The sequence below is a fragment of the Sceloporus undulatus genome, chromosome 2 (assembly GCF_019175285.1).
Source record: "Sceloporus undulatus isolate JIND9_A2432 ecotype Alabama chromosome 2, SceUnd_v1.1, whole genome shotgun sequence".
Classification (NCBI taxonomy): Eukaryota; Metazoa; Chordata; class Lepidosauria; order Squamata; family Phrynosomatidae; genus Sceloporus; species Sceloporus undulatus.
The window spans coordinates 138261616-138280395 of record NC_056523.1 but is presented as its reverse complement, the minus strand read 5'-3'; the positions used below and the strand labels follow the sequence as shown (position 1 = coordinate 138280395).

The 18780-nt window shown below is 41.2% G+C and overlaps 1 protein-coding gene across 1 annotated transcript in view; it reads left to right on the top strand.

Annotated features, from left to right (window-relative positions):
- ITGB4 (integrin subunit beta 4) overlaps positions 1–18780 on the top strand; it is an 86626-nt gene that overhangs the window by 38752 nt on the left and 29094 nt on the right. Inside the window, exons 6-18 of the mRNA XM_042453704.1 lie at positions 216–312; positions 1125–1296; positions 4180–4443; positions 6664–6753; positions 7630–7752; positions 9161–9328; positions 9750–9826; positions 13209–13420; positions 13794–13897; positions 14888–14983; positions 15991–16123; positions 16822–16944; positions 18253–18359. Of these exons, the coding sequence (XP_042309638.1) occupies positions 216–312; positions 1125–1296; positions 4180–4443; positions 6664–6753; positions 7630–7752; positions 9161–9328; positions 9750–9826; positions 13209–13420; positions 13794–13897; positions 14888–14983; positions 15991–16123; positions 16822–16944; positions 18253–18359 (1766 nt within the window). The remainder of the gene's footprint in view (positions 1–215; positions 313–1124; positions 1297–4179; positions 4444–6663; positions 6754–7629; positions 7753–9160; positions 9329–9749; positions 9827–13208; positions 13421–13793; positions 13898–14887; positions 14984–15990; positions 16124–16821; positions 16945–18252; positions 18360–18780) is intronic.

The window sequence follows — 18780 nt, the reverse complement described above, 5'->3', positions numbered from 1 at the left end:
ATTTAATCATTGAGGAAAATCATGCTTAGGGCAGTGAACTTTGCTCAAGTCTGGCACAACATCTTCATTTTTTATGTAATATTTTAACTTGTAATTTACTGTCTTTTACCTGTAAGCCGCCTTGATCACATTGTGGAAGGCGGGGTATAAATAAAGATTATTATTATTATTATTATTATTATTTACTGATTATTTTCTCTCTTCATTCCTGCCAGCAAATTTCTTGAGAGATCTGACTGCTGACTATACTATTGGCTTTGGCAAGTTTGTGGATAAAGTTACAGCCCCACAGACAGACATGAGGCCTACAAGGTAATTTAAGGTTGATAGAGTCTACAGATATACTTAAGAATGAACTATTTAAGGAGATTGTTTATATCTTTATCCAGCATCCTTGCTGTCCTATTCCTGCAGTTGATGAGATATGCTTGGGAGAAGGGGGGCTATTTCTGTTTTGACTGTTATCACTATTTATTTGTTAACTTCTAAAGATAATACACTCTTTTCTGCTAGAGATGGCTATTTTTCTAGAATTTATGATACCTTCCATTTGTTGTGTGCCTGCAAATATTTCTAGCTTATGGGAACTCTAAGGTGAACATATCATCGGGTTTTCCTGGCAAGATTTGTTTAGAGGCTGTTTATCTTTGCCATGCTCTGGCGATGAGAGAGTGGAGTTTATCAGACAAGGGAAATTGGAAGTATAATCCAATGGCAATCTGAACGCAATCATGGGGTTTAACGTTATTGCTTGATAGACTACCACACGCAAATTCAGGCAATGGCGTGCTATTTTCGGGCAATAGGAAGCCAGTTCGAACGCAATTTGCATTCACGTAAATTTGCTGAACTAGCGACTTTACGTGAATGCGTTCTGGCCCCATTTTCTTTTCATTCGAAATTAAGAGAAATTCCTCCCATGTGATAAAGTTCAGTGTGACTGGCCTGAGTTCACCCAGTTGGTTTCCATGGCTGATCAGGGATTTGAATCCTGGTCTTCAGGGTTGTAGCTCAAACTGCTATACCACACTGGCTTTGGTTAATACATCTCCAGCATTTCTGATACCAGTGTGTTGATGTGGGGTCGTTTAATACTAAAGCTTTTACAATTATTTTGTCCTCAGACTGCGTGAGCCCTGGCCTGATGCTGACCCTCCCTTCTCCTTTAAGAATGTCATCCGCCTGACTCATAATATTGATAAATTCAGTGATGAGTTAATGAAGGAGCGCATCTCAGGCAACCTAGACCCCCCAGAAGGTGGATTTGACGCCATATTGCAAACAGCTATTTGTAAGGTGAGTAGAGGGCATTGATGATGATGATGATTTTCTTAAATCCCACCTTTCTCCCAATATAGGAACTCAAGGTGGTTAGATGTAACGATTTAGTGATAGTGCACGGTTCATTGAGTTGTGAGACCAATGTGTGTGTGTGGGAAAGGTCAACACTGTTTTAATGAGCAACAGAACAGGTTGTATTTTGCTAAGAACCCACCAATATATTAGCAGCTCTAGAATCACCTTATAATTTTTTGAGCACAGTCCAAGGGCCCATTCATACTGCACAATAGTAGCACTATCCTTCCACTTGAACTGCCACAGCTGCCTTCTGTAGAATCCTGGGATTTGCAGTTTGGTTGACACACTACTAGAGCAAGGATGGGCAAAGTGAAGCCCGTAGGCTTCAAGTGGTCCCTAGTGACAGTTTTGTGGGTCCCAGGAGTAAGAACAATGCCCTTTAGGAGGTGTGGAGGGCATTTCCAACCATGTTCCACCCCTGTGTCCCCCCAAAGAAGACAGAAAAAACATTTTGCAAGATTTTTCAAATGATTGTGGTTTTTTGCCTCAGAAAGCCCAAAATGTTCTCTAGAGGTGCGGGGGGCATTTCCATGTGGGGGGAACTTGCAATTTAAGCCCAGGAGAGGCCTTTTTCAAAACAGGAAGTGAGCAAGAAGTGATTTCTGTTGTTAAAAAAAAGACTTCTCTGGGGTCTAAAGGCCTTATCAGATGAGAAAACAAATCTGAAACAGAAGAGGGGAGTAGTGGCTTTCTCCATCTGTCTCTGAATGACATCGTAGCACTTCCGTTCTCCTTCCTAAGGAAAATGATCATAAAAGTGTGCCTTTTGTCAAATGGATTTTTCCAGCACAACAAAAGGCACACTTTTACAATTATCCCCCTTGGAAAGAAAAGAGAAGTGATACAACGTTATATGGAAATGCAAGCAGAAAGTTATTTTCACATGTAATAAGGCCCTTAAATGTAGGGTTGCCATATCCCGCCTGGGGGCGGGACAATCCTGCTTTTGAACCAGGAGGGGTCATCCCGTCCCACTTTGCTAACTGACCCAGGTTTGACCTGGGACAGCTGCCGCTGTGGGAGGCTATAGCAGCCACGCTTGCTGCGGCCAAGTTGCGCTGCACGTGGCCGCTCCTGCGGCCCTCGCGCAGGGCCTCTCGCGCGCTCTTGCGCAGGGCCGCTCACACAGAGCCTCTTGTGCGGCCGCCACTGTGGCCACCACCAGCGCCGCAGCCTTTGCTGGCCCACGGGCACTTCTGCTGGCCCTGCGCGCATTTTTAAAGTGTATTTTTAAAGTATATTTTTAAAGTGCATTTTTAAAATGTATTTTAAAGTGCATTTTAAAGTGTAGAAACATGCATTTATATTAACATTTTAAAAAATCATCAATTTTTGTGTGTTCTCCATTTAAAAAAAGTGTCCTACATTTGAAAATGTTGTCCTACATTTGTCCCGGTTTGGAGGTCCAGACTTATGGCAACCCTACTTAAATGGCTCAGGTGGACTCCAAAACATGCTCCCCCTTTCTCTAGAGGCCATTTGAGTGCACAAAATATATTTTTTGTGTGGAACTGAGTGTGGCGAAGTGGTGCAGCCCTCCAAAGTCTCCTGGAGAGTTAATGCAGACCCCTGCCCTTTCCCAGTTGCATGCTCTTGCATTAGAGGAATTCTTTGGCTGAGAAGCTAAATGTTCCCCCCTAAATTTCCATTCTCAAGATTCTATAGATTATTGCCATAGCAATTAGAAGTGGAATCCTAACACTGTAATTATGCAGTGTGAAAAAGCCCCAGTTTAGGATGCTCCAGTTTGAAAAACACCTGAAATTTGGTAAACATTATTTAAAAGTTGACCCAGTGTTGGATATTTGCTGTTTCAACTTGTTTCTTATGATGTTTTTAATTTGTTGTTTCAACTTTTAGATTGTGCACCATAGGCAGGTTTTTTATATATTCTTGAGTTTACTTGGTTTTGTACAGTGCTGTGTAGATTTACGGCGCTTTATAAATAGAGCTAATAATAATAATAATAATTGTTAAAAACAACAACAACAACTAGTTCCTTAGAATGGTAGTAAATTTAAGGAGCTGTTCCTTGTCAACAGGTAAGAGATAAGAACTGAGAAGATAACAGAGGAGTGCCCAGACATGGTCAACATTAGCACAAAAACAAAAGATTAAATTCCCATTCCTTTCAACTAATCTTGGGCTGAACTGCACTTGGAAGTGATATCCCACAGTTACAAGTTTTGCTGAGACTTCTACCACAGGAACTGCTGGGGTGGCGTATCAGTGGACATCAATGGACAGACTTCCTCTAAAGCCATGGGCAGGCTGTTGCCACACTGTAAAATTAATGCAGTTTGACATAGCTTTAACTATCATGGCTCTATCCTATGGCATCCTGGTCTTTGTAGTTTGTTGTAGCACCAAACCTCTCTGACAGAGAAGGGTAAATATTTCACACAACTATAAATCCCAAAATTCCATAGTATTGACCCATGCTGGTTAAAACAGTGTAAAACTGCATTAATTCTGCAGTGTAGATAGAGCCAATGTGGCGTAGTGGTTTGAGTGTTGGATTGGAGTCTAGGGTTTGAACCCTCACTTGGCCATGAAATCCACAGGGTGACTTTGGGCAAGTCACATACTCTCAGCTCAGGGGAAGGCAATGGCAGACCTCCTCTGAACAAACCTTGACAAGAAAGTCCCATGGTAGGGTTGCATTATGGTCTCCATAAGTAGGAAATGAGTTGAAGGTACACAGTAACAACAGATACAGTCTTAGACCACTAGAACTATAGCTAGGCTTCTTGCCAGCTCACCTCATCCTTCTGAGCAAATGAAACCCCTTTACACCTTTGTCTTTCCCTGTGCCCACAGGAGAATATTGGCTGGCGCAATGACAGCACTCATCTGCTGGTGTTCTCCACTGAGTCTGCCTTCCATTATGAAGCTGATGGTGCCAATGTCCTTGCTGGAATTCTGAGGAGGAATGATGAAAGGTGTCACCTGAACAGAGAAGGCACTTACACCTTTGACACCAAGCAGGATTACCCTTCTGTGCCTACCCTTGTTCGACTGCTGGGACAGAGCAACATCATCCCCATATTTGCTGTCACCAACCATTCTTATGATTACTATGAGGTAAAGCATTCCAGTGGATGGCTGATGCAGACCTTCATTATTTACTTCTTTCGTTTCATTGCATTTCATTTCTATGCCACCTTTCTCCCAGAAAATGACTCAAGGCAGCTGACAGATAAAATTGTTTTAATACTTTTCCATAAAATTTTAAAAACAATTAAAATGTAAATGACTACTCCTCAAAGTGGTGGTCCCTTAACCAGTACTAGTCCTTGAGCCATCGGTTACCAGTCTCTGGTGAGTTTCTAGGAAAGGAAAAAACAGTTGTAAATAATGTGCTTGAATATGGTGCTGGCACATTAGAAGAAAATAATTGCTAGTCTCTAGAACAGATAGCTTGAGAAGCACTGCTTTATATAATTACCTGAAAAGGGATTAGACTTAGCTCTTTCAAGAGAAGCTTGGTTCTGTTTCTCTGTAAATTAAATAGGGTTATACTCTCCCTTATGAAGGAGAGGTATTGCCTAGTATTGTTGTGTGGGAATGGCTAGTGCTAAAAGTTGTCAGAGGATGCTCATTCTTTTCTTAGTTTTTCTGTGTCTTGTGGTGATTTAATGTGGTGATCACAACATTTAGGTGGTGATACTCCTTGTCTAAGAAAACCCTATGAAATTTATGCATTTGCTATAAAACAGGCATCTTAAAGGTGTGCGCGCACACATGCATGCGCACATGCACACACGCAGAGAGGGGTTTTTCACCATCTCCTGTACCACATACCCTATGTTGCATTCCTAAGGTGTCTTGCAATATTTCACAAATGTGTAATAAAGAGTCCTGTGACATCCTAAAGACTAAAAAGTTTTATTTGGCATAACCTTTTGTCTATAAAATGTTTATGCCAAAAAATGTAAGGATGCAGTGTTGGTTTTGCTATGAATAACACGGCTACCCTCCTTTTTAAAAAAAGAAAAAAAATGCATACTGGTATTGTGTAGTTCATTTTGGTCGTCTATCTTTGTGATGTACCATGATCGATGTATGGCCTAATCATTTAGGAATATTGAATGATATGACTCAATGCATAAAGGTGGTATTCAGATTATTTGCATCCAGATATAACTGAAGGCACCAGGTCCTGTCTGATCTTGAAAGTTAAGCAGGGTCAGCCCTGAATAGTAGCTGGATGGGATACTGGTAATGAACCCCAGGTGCTGCAGGCTATATTTCAGAGGAAGAAACTGTCAAAACATCTGAGTATTCCTTGTCTATGAACAACCTGTTAAATTTATGGGGTTGCCATAAATTCATATGTATCTGTATCTGTTCCCTCAGAGCAGCTGTTTTCCATGTCCACTTTTGTAGAGCAGTGGGGACACCCAGTGGTTAGTTTGATAAGCCTAATCAATGTTACCTCAGGGATAACTGTTCCTTCACAGAATGGATTTTCATCTGCAGTTAGAGAAAAGGTCATGTAAGGAGATCCATGACTGATATCTTGATATTGTTAAGAACCTAAGCAGAACTGTGTTGGTACCTTCCTAAGGTCCAGCTAGTCTAGCATTCTGCTTTTAGCATCCCTTTTTCTACAGTATCCAACCAGATGCCCCAGGAGGCTGATGAGCAGGGGAATGAATTATCTGTCCTGAATCTTTCCACTCAGTTTCATATGATGTGTGAAAACTAAACTAGGTAAGATACTAATTGTATGAAGGGAACATTACTTTTTGTGTAAATAGCTGCTCCCAGTAAGCCTGAGAAGCCATGGCTTCTTGGTAACATGACATCAGCACTGCTAACTATTAACATTCTGGCCTCTTTTGCCATGGTATTATTGTAGAAGGCTCTTCTATTGTAGAAGGCTCCCATACAACTTCCACCTGTTCATTAAGATGAGCTGGAGAGAACCTACCCATCAAAAATAATAAAATGGCCTTTTTGAAAGAGGTTAGAACAGAATAAGAGAAGGTTCTGTCATTTACTTTAAAATGCACATTCCCACAATCATATGAAGGGTAACCATAACTAAATCCTATTGGACTCAATGGGAAAAATTCATAATTAACTTTTCTGGGTCTAGTTCAACTTTTTTTTAAAGTGCCTTCCATATTCAGTTCTTGTGTATAAAAGGAGCATTGACTCTATTACTTTCTACCTTGTTTAGGGCTGTGCATGTCTGCACAGAAGTCTGATAGAATGTAGTGAGACTTACACCTAGGTAAATATGTATAGAATTGCAACCTTCATGTTATAATGTAACTTTTTTTAAAAAAAATACAGAAGCTGCACACGTATTTCCCAATATCTGAAATTGGAAGGCTGCAAGAAGATTCCTCCAATATTGTGGAACTGATTCGGGTGGCTTTTGAGGTAAGAAGCAACTTCTGGGATTCCATCTGGATGCAGTGCCAGAGAAGCACCATGATGCTGTCTGCCATGTGGTGGGGGATGCAGCATCATGCTGGCATGGGGCATATGTCATATGGATGCCACACCCCAACTCCACCCAGTGCCAGCCTTTGATGCTGGTCTGTTGAGGCTATTGATTTTGCCTCTAGCATTTTCATCAAAATGTCCAACATGTCATCAAACTGTCTGTGATTCAGGAGGATGCCAAAGTACACTACTGTACCATAGAGCCAGTATCCTGGACAGAGGGCCTCCTGAAAAGGGAAGACTAGTGACCACTTTTTCTGTGGCAGCACTGCCACCATTTTTTGGTAGAACAGTTTGTTGGCAGTAACTTGCGGTGTATCCACATTGAACCACTGTGGCACTTTGATATGACTTTAAGTGTCATGATTTCATCTTATGAAATCTTGGGACTTGTAGTTTTGTGAGGTATTTAGAATTCTACCTCCATTAATGCTGGAATGCAAGAGAGTCTATATATGTTCCCAAAGTACAAATTCCAGAATTCCATAGGATAAAGCCATGGCACTTAAAGTGATATCAGAATACTATTATTGTGCAGTGTGGACACTCCACTGAATAAAACATAGGTCACAGGGCATGTGCAGTGCACAGGCTCTGTGTTGTTTATCCATGTACCAAAGAATTCCAAGAGCTTTGAAATAGGATCATCAGGCTGTCTGCAGTTAAAGTTAGTGACAGTACAGTACAAAAGAAACCATATCTCTATGAGTATGGTTGAATGTTTTAGTCAGATCACTTAATTTGGAAAGTTAAAATCCCTGTCTTATTGTTGTTCTAGTTCTATATGTTTTCTTTTCCTCTACTTCCCAGCATATTCGTTCCAAACTGGATATCCGGGCTTATGACACCCCCAAGGCTATGAAAACAGAAATAACATCCATGAAGTATGAAAAGACAGAGTCTGGTTCATTCCAGATAGTTCGTGGTGAAGTGGTAAGTCCTGCTCTTTGCATTCCTGGGGTACTTTGTGGCCTAAAAAGAAACCCTTGTACAAATCTTGTACAAATGATGTGCTCCTGGGTACTTTGCTTTCTGAACAGCCATGCAGACTTTGGAAGAGTGGCAGCAAATTTGCTGTATGACCTGATAAGAACAGAGAATTAGGAGGAGGCAAAAACAAGGATGATTTTCTTTTCTCACTCTTTTTGTGCTCAAATCAGAAGAGAACACAGCTGGAGCCTGGTTGTATAAGGAAGTATCTACTACTAATTCTGGCTTTGCATTCATGGTCTGTTATTGGTAGAAAGAGACTGCTAGCCAGTTACACTCTGCAGAAATTGTAGCATTCAACACAGCTCTGGGACTGTAATAGCCATCATAACAATAATCATAGCTTTTAATTTAGGATAAGAACAGCTGTGTCCCATCTCTCTCCTAGATCATCTCTGAGTTGTGTAGCATTATTAGGTCACCATTCCACTTTGCCTGGGGGAATGGGAAAGGGAAGCAGCCAGTACAATGTATTTTGTGGAACTTATATTTCTTATAACTTCTGGTCCCATCCTTTCTGGATGAGAAAAAACTGATTGGAAACAAGCCAGCAAGGTCTGTTTTCTCATTGCTGACCCACCATGGAATGACGACACCAGACACAGAGAGTTGGGTTAAATAAGAGTCACTTTATTGAAATAAGGGCCACTTTATCTCTTTATTGTATATCAATCCTGGAAAAGACAAGAATGAGGGAACAATCTGATGTGGGTTCAGAGGAGGTCAGGTGTCTCCCTAAAACTCCCTCCTCAGCCTGCCCTTAGGTGAAACCCCTGATCCTGAGGGCATTTGAATAACTGAGTTGCTACCCCCTGGTCATCTACTGGAAGGCAAACCCAGGGGGCTCATACCCTAGACCCTTTACAAGTCACTTTACAAGTGAGAGAAAATCCCCAGGTATGCCTCAAGGGCAGAATCTTTCCCCACCCATGGGTCCTACAACCCTAGAGTGAAAAACCTCTGGTGAAGGGAAGAAAATTCCTACCTATCCCCAAAGCAAAAAAGCAACACTCACACTGCATTAAGAGTAGGTGGGTGGGCTGCAGAGGAAAGATTGGAAGGAGACATGTGGAGGGGTGATCCGGCCTTATATAGCCTTTGGCCCCACTCTCCCATACACAGCATCCTAGCATTTTGCATCAGCCACAAATGCTTTTGGTCTCTTTTCCCCAGGGGCCATCAAAAGATGGTCCCTCCCTCCCTGGTAGCTCTTCACACCATGCATGTCCAGGGCACCATTTGCCATATAGGCTGGTACCTATTCTTTCACTTGCCAGGATGCTGATTAAATTAATCTCCCCACTCCCCCTGATAAACTCAGCAAATGAACAAATGTCTCTTTTCCATCCAGGGAACATTTAATGTTCGTGTGAAAGCCCATGAGCAAGTGGGTGGACAGCATGTCTGCGATCTTCCAGAGAAAGACCGGAAAGGAGTTATTCATGTTAAGCCCTCCTCCTTCAGTCACAAAATGGACATTGATGCCACAGTCATTTGTGATGCCTGCCCATGTGAAAAGGTACTTTCTTTTTCTTCTCCTTCATTGGAGTAATCCCAGGAATGATAATAGTATATAACTCAGGGCAAAGGACATTTGAAGGACTTTTTGAAGGAGCCCTAGTGGCACAGTGGTTAAATGCCAGCCCTGTAGCCACAATGTTGTAAGTTTGATCCTGGAGGGCTCCAAGGTCCACTCAGCCTTCCATCCTTTCATAGGCTGGTAAAATGAGTACCCAGCTTGTTGGCTTATACATTGTAAACCGCTTAGGGAATCCTAGTTCACTGATAAGTGGTATAGAAATGTACTTGCCATATATTGCTATAGTTGCTATAGGTTTGTGTATAGAAGCAAACCTAGAAGCTGTTCCTAAAGGATGTTAGATTAATTTTCAAACCCCTGGAATGAAATTCAGCTGCATTTCTTCTCTCATTATTTACAGCAACAGGAAGTTAATTCTGTTAGGTGCAATTTCAATGGGAACTTTGTCTGTGGACAGTGTGTTTGTAATCCAGGCTGGTAAGTATCTCATGCACATCCCTCCAGTATTCCTGCTTTCCTCCAGTAAAAAGTACAGATGCTGCTCCCTTACCTTTCAAAGATTGCCTCTTGCTTCTGGGTGCAACAGATTCTCAAGATGACTATACCTTTCCTGCATAGCACAACAATGACGAATGGGTGGAAAACCTTCCCCAAAACCAAAACAGACCCCTTCTTGCCCAATGAAGAGATTGCTTGGCTGACAGAACTATCTTACAAGAATGAAAATAATCATAATAATGTGCTACATCAGGAATGAGGAGGCTTTTCCAGTCCAGGGAATTGAATTCCAATTCATAAAGGTGTAGGGACTACAGATGGCCCTCCTTATAGACCGGCTTGTCTTCCATGTCTTTGAGCTTATGTAGAAGGCAAGCCACAGCAGAAATAATGGGGTGCATATTTGCCCCGTGTGCCCCATGTGCCACTGCGAGCATGCACCCCATTATTTTCTATGGAGCTTGAGCATACACTCTTTTCCCCATACATGAGGGGGTCTGGAACGTATCCCCCATTTATGGGGAGGGCGGACTGCATTTCTATCAGTCCTAGGGGCTAAGGTTATATGGTGGATCCAAAGAAAAATCGGTGAAGGGCAGATTTAATCCTTACCACAAACATATAAAACACTTCTGAATCCTGTGCAAAAATACTTGAGAGTGTGCCCCATTGTAGGAGTTTCTCTGAGCTGTAAAGCACATCCTGGTTCCAGGTAACAGGTCACTGTGACTAGTGACTAGAGCATATATTGATTTTGCACTAAAATTACCAGTTTTTCTCTTGCAAGGCTCCCATGACAACTTATCAGTTACAGTCACTGCTCCTTTCTCGCGGACTTGAAATCCGCAATCTTGAATATTCACAGAAGGGTGACTTCTGTTGTTTTTAATGGAGCAACCACCACCCCTGCAGTGCTTGCCCCCCACACACTTGTGGGCATGCACCCCATTCAAGCCTATGGGGCTTGAATATAGGCGAGTCTCTGTTTTCACTGGGGGTGGGGGGAAGGTCCACAAAAATGAAGGACTGACTGTATAGGAAATATAGCATCATCTCCATGATGAGAAAAGCTTTCTTTTTTTTTCCAAAGCAAAACCTTATTCCAGTAACTAAGGAAGTTAACAGTATGACTTCTGCAAACAAAACTAGCATAATTTCCAAATGTAAGCAATGCCCACCTGCAGTAAATTCACAGGCTTTACCTTGATTTGTTCATAAACCAAAACACTCTTGCACCCCTTCTGGTTTACTCGTCCCTCACACATATTTTCACTTTAGGTCTTTTCCTTTTCCCATGATGGGATTCAGTACTAGTGTCCTCCCACACATATCTGTGCAGTCTCTAGCCAAGCAGTTATTTTTCCCCAGAACAAACACTACAACTCCCATCAGCTAAACTACCAAGCTTCTATTATATGCCAGCATCAGTTAATATTATCTTTATCATGTCTAAATATACTTTTATAGATTATATGCATTACCAGTATGAAAAGAAAAATAACAACAGCAACCACAACAACAGCAAACCATAACTTAAAACAGGATCTGACAGAATCCTGTGTTTCCTAGACAGCCTATCCTGTCTGCTAAGCTAGGTGCAGTACAGACCACCCCTTCAGGGGAGGCCTGCACTTGCCCCTTTTCTTTTTCTTTCTTTCTTTTTTTAAAAATATATTCTTTATTGAGATTTGTTTCCATTTGTACATCAGTATAGCATTTCCATAATTTAGCCTTGAAACTTACAAACATCAGCTAATTTCATGTGTTATTATCAAAACAAGGTGGTACATATTTCTCTTGCTAATTTAATTCCCTCTTATTGCAATCAATTCCTTGCCCAGTTCTTCAACGTCTAAAGAATCCGATAATTTATGGAATATCTGCTAAATTATATTAACCTTGATACTTTACGTCTCTAACTTTAAGTTATTATCAATCCATGTTTTTCCATCTCTTTAAATTCTTAACTAGGTATCTTGTCTTATCCAAAATTCTTTATGTCTCTTACATTTCTGAGATTTTTAGTGGTGCATCTTCTTATAACATTTCTTCTTTTATATTGCATTTCTTAAACCAATATTTTTCTATTGGTTCAGAAAAGCTTTACTAGCTGAACCCCTCTCATTCAACTGTCAAAGGGAGTAGTGCTTTGCTCTTCATCTCAGTCACCTATCATAACACCATACCAACATTCCAAATCTAGTTTGAGATGAAATACTTAAATTCATACATAGAGGTCTTGTACAGAATACACTGTCTTTCAGTGTTAAACTAGACAACACATTTAGAACCTTCTTAGAGGAGTTCCTCCTGCAAGACAAGAGATGTATCTTTGGAGATTATCACACTAAGGCCAATTCCACAACAATTGCGCTTTTGGAAGATAATGGAAGCATAGTACTATAACAATCTTTAGTTCCACACAGTAGCGCAGTTGTACTATAAAAACAAAATAAAAGTGCTACAAAAACACAGTCATGTTCTGCATACAAAAGCCAATTGCATTATGATATCATTAGTATATTGTGATTGGATGTTTCACACGTGCATCATTACCATGCTACTGTGCATGTCTAAAAAATATGGTTTCGTCTGAAGCAAACAATTTTTTTATTTATTCAACAACATGATGTGTATCCAGTTCAAATAAAATAATGCTGTATACCTCAAAATAAGAGAGAAATTTACTCAGAAAATAATCCTAGTGCTGAGAACAGATTGCCTCTATGAAGAGCAGTCTGGGAGAAGGTGCCCAATACTGCTGCCTGATAGCACAAATGCATCATAATTAGCTACTGCATCTCAGCAATAGCACAAATCAAGCACTATTGGCAAACCATTCAGGGAGTTTCCCCATTAATTAGATATTACAGGAGAATTCCAGGTTGTTAACGGGACAACTGCATGTCATGTTAAAATCTGCATGCAATCACACTATAATGATTGTTTTTCTCCCATTTTATAACCCCATGGGATAGTCTCCTTTGTTATAATATGTTGTTACATCATCTGTGTATCTTGGAGTTATCATGTTTCAGTTCATGATTTGTCATTGGAAGGTAAACATGTCTGATTAAGGTAGATATCTCTGAGGAAATTCTGTTTTGAAAGACATAATATAACTGCTTGCCTTTCAGTCCTTGCCACCACTCACTTCCTGGCAAGAAGAGGTTGAGTACTGGTTTTCTTTTCCCTTTGGAAGAGACTGTGAGAAGGGGGAAAACATAAATGTTGATTTCCCCACCCCCACCCCCACCCCTCATGTTGTATAAAACTTTGGGAGAAAAGTGGGCTATAAATCTCATAAATAAATTAATATAGCTGTACATTTCTTAGTTTGGCACTCTTCTCTCCATAACAGGCGTGGAGAAGTCTGTAACTGCTCTACCTCTTCCTCTACTGACAATGCAGCTTGTATAAGACCTGGAGATATAGAGCCTTGTTCAGGCCGTGGGGAATGTTTGTGTGGGGAGTGCCAGTGCTATTCTGAAGATATGACCCAGCGCTTTGAGGGACAGTTTTGTGAATTTGACAACTTACAATGTCCCCGCACATCTGGATTCCTCTGTAATGGTAAGTGAGATGTTGACGGGAAGAGACTGTGTCTGTTCTCGGAGGGGTGGTTTCTATCTGTCTTGTGGGTGACATTCTCTCTAGTGCTTCTGAAGTGTTGCTTCACAAGTATAAATAGTCTGGAGATACTAGACTAGATGGAGCTCATAATGCTTTTCAACTTACATTGAACTGCAGCTCCGATAATCCCTCACCACTGGCTATGTAGCTGCAACTGATGGCAAATGCATCTAACAGCATCTAGAGGGCTGCAATTGTTCACGCTCTTTTAAGAGGCTGCTGATGGAAGATCAAAGTTGCCTTCCTATACCTGCATCCTAATGCTCAGGATGTTTGAGTCTGGCTGCCAGCTGTCATTGTTTACTCTCTGCAGACCGAGGACGCTGCTACATGGGTCAGTGCGCATGTGAAAGTGGTTGGGAAGGACCTGGCTGTGAATGTCCCACAAGCAATGAAACTTGCATTACTAGCAATGGGGTGAGTAATTTCTCCTTCCTCTGAGAGTTAGAGTTACAAGTAAGAATACAAACCATATCCTTCATATTCAAAAGGCTCACATGGAGAGCTGTTCAGCCGAGATTCTAGGTCACTTCAGAGCAAATATAGCAGAACCTATAGACTGGAATCCTGCTGGTGACATATGCTGGCATAACCCCCCAGTGTATGCACTTTTTGGGATATTGCAGAAGGAAGGCAATTGTATAGCCACTAGAAAGGACCAACCATTGTACTCCCTGACCACCAGTACTCAATGGAGGTCAGGAAATGCAATAGCTGTTCTTTTCTTCTGGCTCGACAGCTGCAGTTGGACATTGGCTGGGCACCTTCTGCTTCCCCATTTGCCACTAATTGGCAGTAGGACCATGCCCTACTACATAAAGCCTCCCTGATGGTTGAAGTGGAAGTCCAAAGTAAATGAAATAGCGGAGTTTTACACCCAGCCAGGACACTACTTGGTGATTGGCTGTACTATGCATTTCAAAATTTAACGCCAGCCATACTCCATTATGAATGCTCTCAGTCAACCAGTGTGGGAAACCTCAGAGAGCTGTTGCTCATCTGAGTAGACAATGGTCTGACTTAAAGCATCTTCATATGCTTAGAAATAGTGATTGGACAACATCTTTACAAGCTTAGAAGCAGAGAATGGACTATGTGGCAGCATTTGACCTTCTGCTCCCCTGTGATGTAGCTGTTATGAATTGTCTCTTTGAATCCACCTATCCAAGTCAGTCACAGTATCACTGTTCAGATAGTCTGTTATTCCTAGAGTGTGAGTGTTTTGGGTTTTTTTAAGTAGAAGGAAAGTATCCGTGATTAGGTAGGAATTTGCCCCCTCCTTTTTACCTACCCTCTTGGCCATGAAAACAAATCCACAACTAAATTCAGGTACATGCTTATTATTTTGCAATACATGAAAATGATATCACAAGATGAAAATTCAACACTTAACCCTATTTCTTGCAGATGATCTGCAATGGACGTGGGAGATGTGAATGTGGCAGGTGCATCTGTAATAACCCCACTCCCTTCACTGGACCCACCTGCGAAATCAGTGACTTGGTAAGCTATCAGACTAATTCAGTGACTGTTTATGACCCACTGTTTAGTGATCAGTGTTCTTAATGTATTATTTCTTGTTACAAGAACTTAAGACAATTCATGCATAATGTCCTAATGATTATTATGTGTGTTCTCATATTTACGCTCTCTACAACTTTACTGTCTCTTTGCTATGCCTTTGGTCCATACATTCCACTAGAAGCATTTATACACAGACCAAGGTAATTATAAATGCAATTGCACATGCATACATTATTAGCTTTCAAACTTCCCCTTTCTGTATTGACTCTTCCTGCAATCCACAATACTCTTATCTACTAAGAGATAAAGTAGATTTTCAAGAAAGCCTTAGAACAGCTAAAGAATACATAAAACACATTTCCATGTCACAGTAAGCTATCATTTTTGTTTAATCATCATTTGTTCCTTAAGCCATGCATTCTATGACAAATGATCCTCACAAACCCATGGCTTTTCTTGCACATTTGTAGTTTGCTTCTCTCACATTCCTTTTGTCATTTCCTGTGTCAGGATAGACATCTTGGGAAACAAAACAGGGACATGTGTTTGCCATTTCTGGCATCACAAGCTATGATTTAACATGCCAAGCACAAACCATTAATTCAGGTTGTGGTTTGTGGCTCTGTAACACATCACAACAAGCCAGATTTCCATAAGTCGTACCATGGCTTGTTGTGAGGCATGAACATAGCCACATCCTACAATGAAAGAATCCTTGATAATTTGCCACTCAAAGGGCTTTGTTAACAAGAACCTGCTCTGTAGCTCATAGGCAGAGTAACTAGCCCTATGTATCACATATGTTTGATACGTTACTGTCTTTTCTGTCTGTGTGATAATCTCCGTCTCCTCTCCTTTTCCTTTCTCTTTCCCATAAGATGTGGTAATTGTATGTACTACTCTCAGGTGCTCATTAATAAGCCAAGCATTCTTCATCTGCTTGTCTTGGATGCTTTATAGACTGATGTCCTCTCTCTTGTGAATAGGGCTTTTCACGGGTATGCAGAGAAGATTTTCGAACCTGTGTTCAGTGCCAAGCTTGGGGAACTGGTGAGAAGAAGGGAAATAAATGTTCAGACTGCCCTTTTAGGATCCGACTAGTGGACGAATTGCAGCAAGGTACCGTGGCTTATGACCATTCCTTTTTCTAAGGATGTTCAGGTATGAACCAAAGACACCACAAATTAAATAGGTTTTTTTAAAAACAATACAGTGACAAAATCTCCCCATCCCCCAGTGTCGAACACTTCAGTTATCTATAGTTAGGTTTTCCTGGTATCACACTTCCTTATATTTGGTTTGTTGTTTCCTCATCTACAGACAAGTATTCTCAGACTTTACGTCACTCCCACATAACTCTTCTTCTCTTTCTCTCTCTTAATCATGTAGTTGGTGACAATCACTCACAAATATTTTAATAAACTCTCTCTTCACTGAAGATGGTCTTTTGCTTCCATATAGGCTAACAGGGAAAGGCTCTTTTAAGGGATAAGGAGCGGGGGAAGAGTTCCAGTCCTCAGTTAATGCAGCTTACTGCTAAGTGTGAACAGGCTTCATATGTCACACTTTGTTGGGGACAGAGTGCCACTGTAGTATGTTGCTAAGGTATGGTGCTGTCTTCAGGGTTCTGGACACTGTTGCTTTATGCTGACTCATTATGATCTCTTGACAATTCTAGTTAAGGAAACCCTAGGCTTGAAATGGCCTTCATAGAGTACTTCAGAACAGTGCTCCTTTTGAGTAGGAAAAATAGCTTTGGTCCTTGACATTTCCAGAATACATTGGTAACTCTATATCAAATTTCTTTGCATCTACAGAGAAGGATATAAATACAGTTTGTTCCTTCCAAGATGAAGAGGATGACTGCATTTACCGCTATGCCAAAATAGAGGATGCCAGCCCAGAAAACAATGGCACTGTTTTTGTACAAAGGAAGAAAGGTAAGGAGTGATTTTCTAGCGAAGAGGAGAGTTGACTGAATGGAATGAGAGAGAATTTAGCATATCATTCTTTATAACTAGCTCTTTTCTCTTTATCCCAAATCATTTGCAGTCAGGGATCCTCTGAGGCATACCTTAGTAATCACAGCTTGATTGATCCCTTAGTTTCCAGACAATGTGTCGTCTGTGAACTGGACTTTGATGATAACCAGAAACTCTGTTGTGCTTGTGCAGGGGTGTGCAACCACTTCATTCCCAAGGGTCTTATTCGGGCTTCTCTGGAATCTGCACATTCCCGCACACAGACATTTGGTAGAGGAGCAGATGTATGTGTGTATGTGTCTTCAAATTGTCTGTTGACAATTCATGACGTTGAATTTCATAGGGTTTTCTAAGACTGCATCTACACTACAGAATTAATGCAGTCTGACACCACTTTAACTGCCATGGCTCAATACTTTGGAATTCTGGGATTTCTAGTTTCATGGTATATTCAACCTCTGTCAGAGAGCTCTGATGCGGCAACAAACTGCAAATCCCAGGATGACATAGCATGGACCCATGACAGTTAAAATGGTGTCAAACTGCATTAATTGTGCAGTATGGAAAACAGCCTAAGGGAGGCAGTACCAAGAAGTAGTTTGTCATTGTCTTCATCCGAAATATAGCTTACAGCACCCAATATTTTTTTTGTGGGGGTCCCCATCCAAGAATAAACCAAGCCTGACCCCTGGTTTACTCACTTCATCACAATGTTTTGAGTTGGATCCCAGGGGACTCCAGGTTGACTCAGCCTTCGATCCTTTTATAGGTTGGTAAAATGAGCATCCAGCTTGTTGGGGGCAACTGGCTTACAAGTTGTAAACCACTTAGAGAGTGCTTAAGTTCACTCTGAAGCAGTATATACATGCAAATTCTATTGCTATTGCTATCCTAGCAATTCTGGCAAGAACACTAGGAAGGAAGGCTTAGTTTAAATAGTCCCACACTTTTCCCCAAACAGTCCCACTCAAGCTTCCTTTCCCCAGCTGCCCTGATCAAGGACACAATTTCTCTACCCTGGCTGCTTTAGGCATCACTGAGAGAAGCAACCCGGTCAGCAGCAGTGCCTCATAAGTGCCTCACAGAAGACCTGTGGGCTGCATGCTGTATACCCCATCCCAATATCTGTAATTCAGATTCTGCATCTTAGAGAGTTCATTGATACTTCACTCTTGTCTCCCATTTGTCCTCCCTTTTTTGCCTATATCTTATTTGGTTTCTAATTTCTATGTCTCCACCAGCAAGGTTTTACATTTGTTGTTACAGAGTGCCCACCAGGAAGCTTTCTTTGGCTTATCCCCTTGCTCATTTTGCTGATGCTTCTCCTGGGACTTATGTTGTTGCTGTGTTGGAAGTTCTGTGCTTGTTGCAAGGTAATGGCTAGGTAACAAAATGTAACATTGGAATGTTAGTTGGAGGGATGAGTTGGATTTAGTGGAGGTAAGCATTAGAGCATAAACATCAGCAAACATTGATTAAGCGGCTTGAATAAGAGGAAACTCATGTAAACATTATTTCCACCACCTGAAGATCCCCCCCCCCATTTGCTTTTCACTGGTGATGGATGTAGAAACTGTGGTGTGAATGGGATCAGTATTGCCATGTCCAGTATATGCCCAGATACTGGTTCATGCAGGCATTCTAAACCTGAGGTTTACAGTGGAATAGAATGAGAAAAGACCATTAGCCAAAAACACCCAAATAAACAACTGAGAAACCACCTGCAACTTCCCAGCTTACCTGGCACAGCAGTACCTGGCTGTCACTGTTGGCTGGCAACTCTGGTGAAGTGGG